At 46.4% G+C, this 8,638-nt stretch overlaps 1 protein-coding gene across 1 annotated transcript in view; it reads left to right on the top strand.

Moving 5' to 3' along the window:
* The first annotated feature begins 1,472 nt into the window (after window positions 1–1,472).
* Tbr1 (T-box brain transcription factor 1) overlaps window positions 1,473–8,638 on the top strand; it is an 8,824-nt gene continuing 1,658 nt past the window's right edge. Inside the window, exons 1-6 of the mRNA XM_010607015.3 lie at window positions 1,473–2,298; window positions 2,856–3,010; window positions 3,386–3,507; window positions 4,088–4,246; window positions 5,316–5,377; window positions 8,438–8,631. Of these exons, the coding sequence (XP_010605317.1) occupies window positions 1,607–2,298; window positions 2,856–3,010; window positions 3,386–3,507; window positions 4,088–4,246; window positions 5,316–5,377; window positions 8,438–8,631 (1,384 nt within the window). The 5' untranslated portion in view covers window positions 1,473–1,606. The remainder of the gene's footprint in view (window positions 2,299–2,855; window positions 3,011–3,385; window positions 3,508–4,087; window positions 4,247–5,315; window positions 5,378–8,437; window positions 8,632–8,638) is intronic.

Here is an 8,638-nt window from a genome sequence, read left to right as displayed (position 1 = left end):
CTCCTCCTCCTCCTCCTCCTCCTCATTCCTGCGTGGCTCGGAGTCCGGGAGGAAAGCAGCGGGAAGACAGGTTGTCAACTGCCAGGCCACAGATAGCAGTTTTGGGCGAATAAAGATTGCTCTGATTCAGGCCAATGACTGGGCTCCTCTGTGGAGCAAGTACCGGGGACATCTCTTCACCTCGGAGTTGCTTTAGGTCTCGTGCTATATATTTGTGCCCACATCCCTTTGAAGTGGTTCTTTTTTCCATTCCTCCTTAGATTCTTCCTCCTTTTAAAATTACTGGCATGGATTCTTTTTCTCCCCTCCAGATTATATAAACATTACACACACACACACACACACACACACACACACACACACACAGACGCGTTTTCAGTAAGAACTGCCTTGATACCACTTCCACTCTGTCTCCCCAGATTAGCGCTTCTGGAGAATCCTTTTGCACCGGGGACTCAGCCCTTTCTTTTCCTGGCCAGGCTTTTGAACCTGTCGCAAGTCAGTACCTCTGAGAGAAGGGAGTGCAGTGGGACTGGAAAGATGCATGGCGCCTTCGCCCAGTTAGATGCTCTTCAGATAATCTGCAACCAAGTTGGCTAATAAAATATTTAGTAAAGAACCAGTAAACATCACTGCAGATACACTAAAGCACTTCAACCCGACAGCTTATGATTATTTCAAAACTTAAAAAGGAGATCATAGATTGTTACTGTTTCTGGGCTCTACCAAGAAATCCAGCCACCTTCCTGAGGTGGGTGGGGGGGGGGTGGGTGAGTTGCTGCTTTTCTTCCCCACTGCTCCCCCTCCAACTTATCTCGGTGACTCTCAGCAGCCGGGATTTACTTAGGTCCGTATGTAGTTTTAAGGGTGGGGGGGGTAGAATAAGGGTGCCAAGGACACGTAGGACCTGCTCACAAAGCACTGGTTCAGGTGTTGAGTGCTTCTGTGTTAACTGGAAAAGACAGACTCTGGAACTCTTACAGGGCGAGAAGAGGCCACCGGCTCTCGCTTTCTATAGTTTGCACTTGAAATCGTTACATTCAACTGAATATTTGGCTCATTCGAATCCGAAAAGTCTCCTAGCATCGTCGAATTCCCTCCTCCACCCCTCCACTCAAAAGCGGGGAAGGGGGAAGGTAGGAAAAATGTTTAGTAAATCGCACATTTTTGAATCTTCTAAAGCAGTGGCCACAAAGCTTAAAGGTGACACAACAGAGCTCACGTAAACCAACACACATTCTCCACTCCCCAAGCCAACAATAAAATCATCCCCTTCAATTTGCCATGATCGTCGCGACCAGGAGCCAGGTGATTATCCTAATTAATGTCTATCTAATTAAATTACTGTCAGCAGTTAACCAATGGCAGGAGCCGTTTCATCGGCTGCACAAGCAGCAAGATCAAAAGTGAGCCTTTTCTGATTGCTGCATAGTGTCAATTGGCCAATCTCTTCTCCCAGGGAAAAAAAAAGTAAATCAAACCTTTGAGAAGCATTTGCTGGTTGAAGTGCTTTCTGTCTAGTGAGGGGGTCTGTGGATTTCTAGTTTATGATAAATAGGACTTTAAAAACCAGGGACAGGAGGGCGAGCGTTCAGGTTCTAGAGCTATGCAGCTGGAGCATTGCCTTTCTCCTTCTATCATGCTCTCCAAGAAATTTCTCAATGTGAGCAGCAGCTACCCACATTCAGGCGGATCTGAGCTTGTCTTGCACGATCATCCCATTATCTCGACCACTGACAACCTGGAGAGAAGTTCACCTTTGAAAAAAATTACCAGGGGGATGACGAATCAGTCAGATACAGACAATTTTCCTGACTCCAAGGACTCACCAGGGGACGTCCAGAGAAGTAAACTCTCTCCTGTCTTGGACGGGGTCTCTGAGCTTCGTCACAGTTTCGATGGCTCTGCTGCAGATCGCTACCTCCTCTCTCAGTCCAGCCAGCCACAGTCTGCGGCCACTGCTCCCAGTGCCATGTTCCCGTACCCCAGCCAGCACGGACCGGCGCACCCCGCCTTCTCCATCGGCAGCCCCAGCCGCTACATGGCCCACCATCCGGTCATCACCAACGGAGCCTACAACAGCCTCCTGTCCAACTCCTCACCGCAGGGCTACCCCGCGGCCGGCTACCCCTACCCACAGCAATACGGCCACTCCTACCAAGGAGCTCCGTTCTACCAATTCTCCTCCACCCAGCCGGGGCTGGTGCCCGGCAAAGCGCAGGTGTACCTGTGCAACAGGCCCCTTTGGCTGAAATTTCACCGGCACCAAACGGAGATGATCATCACCAAACAGGGAAGGTAATGCTACATTCTGGGCTGCCGCTGCTTCAGGCATTGCTCACCCAGGTTGTCACCGCGGCAGCAGCGACGATCTGGGGTCGGGAGCGGCGAGGAAGGCGCTCCGGGGCGCCTTGGAGTTGGCTAAATTTTGGAAGAGGGGAAAGTAGAAGGGATAACTGCTAAGGTGATGTTAGTAGGGGGCGAGATGCTGAACCAACACGGTCGGAGAGCCAGTCAGTGCCCGGCTTTAAGGCAAGAAACAGGAAAAGCACAGGCCGGCTGCCGGGCGAAGGGAGGGACGCATCAACGCCCGCATTTACGGACAGGTGGAGACTCGGGTCGCCAACCTCGCTCTCCACCTGAACAGCAGTACCTGCCGACTCCCCATCCAGCTCTCGCTGCTCTCCCCGACTTCGGTCCCTCTCCCGCCACCCCTTTTCTAGACCAGCAAACGTTCCTTCCTCTGTGCTTGGAGAACAAGTTTTGCTTTGCTATCTGGCGCCCCGCTTCTAGCATTTAATCGTTAACATTTATTTTTCTTTTTCCTTGTTTTCTTCTCCCCTTAATTTAAACAGGCGCATGTTTCCTTTTTTAAGTTTTAACATTTCTGGTCTCGATCCCACGGCTCATTACAATATTTTTGTGGATGTGATTTTGGCGGATCCCAATCACTGGAGGTTTCAAGGAGGCAAATGGGTTCCTTGCGGCAAAGCGGACACCAATGTGCAAGGCAAGTCTTTCCAATTAACACGTTTTCTTGACACTTATTTAGGTGAGAATGATTAATTAAAGCCTTTGTGGACTGGCTCGAGCGACTTTTAAAACGATCGGCCAATGACTTCTTAAAGAAGACGAGGGGGACTGGGACAGACTGAACGTGAGAAGGGGGAGGATTATGCAAAAGCTATTTTAATCATCCCCAGTTAATAGGAAGAAAGCCTGGTCTAAAAAAGCCCAGCTAATGGGCCTCACGCTGGAGTAAGGTGTGTGTGTGTGTGTGTGTGTGTGTGTGTGTGTGCGCGCGCGCGCGAGCGCGCTGCTTGCCGAGGAGTTGGGACTGGGCAGTGCCCTGGGTTTATGTAAACAGCGTTATTTCTTTCTCTAGGAAATCGGGTCTATATGCATCCGGATTCCCCCAACACTGGGGCGCACTGGATGCGCCAAGAGATCTCTTTTGGAAAATTAAAACTTACGAACAACAAAGGAGCTTCGAATAACAATGGGCAGGTCAGTGGCTCCAGGGCTCCTCTCTCTCTCTCTCTCTCTCTCTCTCTCTCTCTCTCTCTCTCGCTCTCTCGCTCTCTCTCTCTCACACACACACACACACACTTCTTCAGCCAATTTAAAGCGGTAATCGAAGCTAGGTACTTTCTTTGATTCCTTAAAAACACTTTAAAATTTTATATTTCCTCTCTCCAAATTTACATTCTATCTGCTCCCACCCCCACCCCACGCCACCGCCCAAGTCCAGAGTTTCCAACATTTCCAAGTGCAAAAGAGAAGGAACCCCACAAGATCTGCAGGTTTTGAAAAATCTTTGTTCCTCCTTAAAGGAGGATTTACGAGACGGACCCAAGAAGCGGTGATCGGATTCCGTTTTTCTGGGGTGACCAGGAGGATCCTCGCTCCTAGAGGTGCAAAGGCCAGTCGGTCAGCAGCCAGGCGAGTCCTGAGGACAGAAATCTGAGGCAGCGGGCTCCCTGGTGCCTGGCTCGGCCCTGGCGAGCCGCTGGCAGCCCTGAGCCACGCGCAAGGCGACCGCGGGTTAACGCGCCGCCCGGCGCTCTCCTTTCTCTTCGCCGGACAGATGGTGGTTTTACAGTCCTTGCACAAGTACCAGCCCCGCCTGCATGTCGTGGAAGTGAACGAGGATGGCACGGAGGACACCAGCCAGCCCGGCCGAGTGCAGACATTCACTTTCCCCGAGACTCAGTTCATCGCTGTCACCGCCTACCAGAACACGGATGTAAGGAGGCCTGGGGCTGGGCGCGCCGCGCAGGCAGACTTCTCCCGCGCTCCTCTCTCCTCTGGCCCTCCTGGACTCGGCGCTAGCGGCGCTAACCCCAGCTACAGCTGGGGCGTTCGGGCCATAGTAGGCACCTTCCCTAAAATCCGAGCCGGTGTGGGGAATGCTTCCTGTCTCAGACTCGGTCACTCAGACCACTTGTGATGTAGCCAGGGTTTCTAGGGCCTCTTGTTTGAGGAGTTTTAAATTAGTCCTCAGATTAGTATAAATGAAAATGTTTTTAAAAAGTTCCCTGGGAAACAAGCAGATCTTCCTCCTGTATTTTATTCTTAACAGGTTTGGTATCTAAAAAACGTTTTAAAAAGTCTCGGAATTGATGACTGAAATAAACAACACTATTACTGCTGGGGGTGTCAAGAAGCATATTCATAAATATGAAAATTACAGTATGTCAAGTTACTGAGCGCTAAGGCGTTTTTAACCTCCTCATTATTCGCATGTTTGCAAAAACTCGTTTTAGTGGTTAATTTGGCTACTAGGAGTGACAGAGATTTTTGTGTTTGTTTTACTTGTTAGAAATATCAAAAATGAAAACATGATTTTACTTTAACTCAAACCCAATTCTGAGACACAGTTTACTAGATCTTCAGGTTGTGAATCAGAAGCAACTGACATTTTAAAATTTGGTGAAAATTAAAAAAAATAGGCAGCATTTGGTGGTGAATTCAAGTTCCCCTTAAAGATTTTTGTTTGTGCATCATAATAAGCATTTTTAAAATGTGAGTTTGAACCAATTTAAAACACGTAAAAGAGATAATTGAAAGTAATATTTTAGTTTTATAATTTAATATTATGTTTATAATTTAAACATGTTCATCATGAGTTACATGATGCTTTCTCTTTTTTTCCTTTTCATCTATTCTCTCAAAATTTTCAGTTAAGAAATCTCAGTAATAAATGAAAATATAGGCTGTGAGCTCCTGTAAGAAGTGTCAGATGATATATTCTTAAGCATGCATACTTGCTGTATATAAGGTGAGATTACAGTTATCAATTTTCTCTTTTTTAGATCACACAACTGAAAATAGATCACAACCCCTTTGCAAAAGGATTTCGGGATAATTATGACACGTAAGTAATTTTGCATGCTTCTTACATAGTTGTAGAACTGGCCTTTAGGTCAAGGGTGGATTGTTGTGTACAAGTCTTTTAGAAGCTAGAATGTGTAAGGACACAGTTGTTTGAGACCCCTCTCCCCCTCTTTGGTTGTTTCTCCTCTATGGTGACCTTGTGGCTTAGTATTTGTATGGGTTTGGTCAAAGGTTCCCTCTGCCTATTTTTAGCTTTCCTGTGAATTACAAAGTTGTTGGCGGCCTCTGGGGCTGGCTGGCTGGGGAAGCTGCCCTAAATCCTGTTGGGGTGTTGTATGTGGTGCTGCAGATGCTCAGCTCAGATTGTCTGTGTCTGAAACGGGCAATTCTGCCTGAAAGTGCATGTGGTTCTGGCAGTTGTTACAGTCTCCTTGGCATATGTGACTTTTATTTACTCATTTCCAAGTTTTGTGAAATAGCATTTCCTGTGCAAGTTAACTGTGGACTGAATAAAAATGTGTACCCACCACAGGAGAGTTCATGAGCATAACCACTGTCATGGTGGTTTCAGGCTTTTCAAATGACTAAGATGCTGTTGCTATATATTATTTCTAAGCTTCAAAAGAAGAATATTTCCACTAATCTTATGCATGTATGTTTAATGAAATGTGTTGATTCCCTTTATTCAGGTCTCCCTCACCTATCTCTATCTTTTTTCTGGCAAAGTCTGTTTTCTGAGGGCAGTAGTTGGTGTAAAATGAATGTTTTCTGGGCTTTTTCTGGAGCTCTCACTTAGGGCCAGTCATAGCGTCTATGAGTTCAGATAGTGTTATACAGCAAAGTCTAAACCTGGATTGTGAGAGTTTGCCTACTTTTTCTGACTATAAAAGGGAAGAGTTTGTGGCTTGTACTGAGTGCTTGGGATAGAGTTCGAAAGTTGAAGCTACCCAGATTTAAAAAGTGGGGAGAGTCAGGTGGCTGCCTCTATTAAATCTCCAGGCAGATATCCATCTTTCCAATCTGACATTTTATAACAAACTGTATAGAGAGTCATTAATATCACTATTATATATATTATATATATAAATTCCTCACTGTCACACACACACACACACAAACACACACACACACACACACACATCCTTCAAAAAAACTTCAAGGGAAGTAAGCTTCATCAACATGATTTTCCAGAATAAAAATCTTGAATATTCTAGTTCTCACTGTGAAAAGTGGGCCCAACACAGTGGAAAGATTGTGGCCCGAGAGACCAGAAATGCTGGAGGAGAGTCCTATAGATTTTGAGCTTTTAATTCTGCTGTGAACATCTGCTCAAAAGCATTTTATTTGCACAAATCAATTCAGTAATCTCATGTGGGTTTGGGTTGGGACCTGGCTAGGCATCTAAACTATCTGTTGCAGACTGCTTTTTATCTTTTAAAAATATTGTGGTGGTTAACAGAGAAGATACTTGTACCTTGCTAGTTATGCTCCTTTCCTGCCTCCCTCTACTACTCTTATTTGAAACTGGAATTAAATTTCAGGAGAAAAAATTTGTGTAGTAGTTAGAAGGCAACTGAGCAGCCACCACCACTCTCATCTGCTCCTCCTCCTCTGGATGCCTTCTGGTGGAAAAGCAATTTCCCTCTCTTAAATCACTATACATTTTCATAAAAATCTATCTATACAAAAAGATACCTTGGGTTTTTAGGGGATAGGGAAAAGTTGAGTGATTTGGGAGTGACTTTGCTTTGGAGATATAAGGAGAGGCATAAGAGTTCAGGGGGTACTAGGAGGTTGCTTGGCCACTCACCAGGGAATCTCCCTCCTAAAGGATTAAGGTCTGACAAGACTGAGGCTCTCCTTCAAAACAGTCTGTTGACTAAAGATTAAAACACTTATGTGTGAGCTAAATAAAAAGGGAAGCATGTGTGTATGTGTATGAGAAAACACTTTTAATCCTCATCCAATCCTTGGTTCCCTCTCCATTCTAATGGGATTTTCTAGGCTCATGGCCTAAGTTAATCTTTATTTTATCTAAGGTAATTCCCAACAACACAATCCCTGTTGGTGACTGGACAAGTTATTTAACTTCCCTTTGCTCCAGTTTCTTCATTAATAAAGTGGGATAATAATAGTATCTAACTTAAAGGATTGTTGTGAGTAAAGTAAGTTTCTATCTGTACAACCCTGCAGATAGTAGTGCCTGGCACATATTAGTTTAATCAAGGTTAGTGACTATTAGATTGCTTAGAGGAGATCGATAAGTGTACTTAAGAGTTTACCCCCATGTTTTGGCCAATAATGGATCAAAAGCTGAATAGAGAAGGTGAAAATAAATAATATATTTTATTTTAAAGAATTTTATTGGAGTCAGAGATATAGCTCAGTGGTAAAGAGCTCCTCCAGCATGCATAACACCCTTGGTTCAATCCCCAGTACACTCCCTTCAAATTATTGATTGATGACTGTTTCTAAATGATATTTCTTGTTTGTTTGCACTGATAGAAGTGGGGGCTACACAGAGGCTCACAGAGGGGAGACAGTGGGAAAAAGTATCTTGGAGATTTTGAGCAGCAATCCTCTGGCTCTCCAAAGGCCAGCGAAGGCCAGCTTTTGAGCATTACTTATCTAGAAGTGCATAGCCCCGGTTTCCATGTGAAAAAGGTTGAGAGAAATTATCTGAACCATCAAAAGGACATAAGAGGTCTTAAAGGGTGTAGGATGTGGGTACCTTGTTTAGAAATTTCACTCAAAAACCCATCACAGAGGAAAGGCCCATTGGGCAAACAGCACTGTGCGTACCTCTGCTGGAGATGGGGTGATGGTGGGGAGCAGAGCCCCCAGCTGCCCTCCTCTCCTGGGACCTGTGCGCTCAGCAAGAGACACTGGGAAGAGGGAAGCCTTCCGAGGGATGCTCTGTGTCCTGCTCAGCCCCTTTCCGATTCTGTGACCTTTTTGGTCTCCACCTTGTGTGGCAAGTGCTAGTTGTAGGTGGAAGGAGTGGGGGTGGGCGACCCTTGGAAGTGGCTTCCTCTTCAGCACCCTAAAGGTCTCTACGTCCGCGCCACCCCTCGGTTCTCTCTTTCTCCCTCCCTCGCAGGATCTACACGGGCTGCGACATGGACCGCCTGACCCCTTCGCCCAACGACTCTCCACGCTCTCAGATTGTACCCGGCGCCCGCTACGCCATGGCCGGCTCTTTCCTGCAGGACCAGTTCGTGAGCAACTATGCCAAGGCCCGCTTCCACCCGGGTGCAGGCGCGGGCCCCGGGCCGGGCACGGACCGCAGCGTGCCACACAC

This window comes from Fukomys damarensis, unplaced genomic scaffold, assembly GCF_012274545.1.
Source record: "Fukomys damarensis isolate Sample0158 unplaced genomic scaffold, DMR_v1.0_HiC HiC_scaffold_26, whole genome shotgun sequence".
Taxonomy (NCBI): Eukaryota; Metazoa; Chordata; class Mammalia; order Rodentia; family Bathyergidae; genus Fukomys; species Fukomys damarensis.
This window is presented reverse-complemented; position numbering and strand designations above follow the sequence as displayed.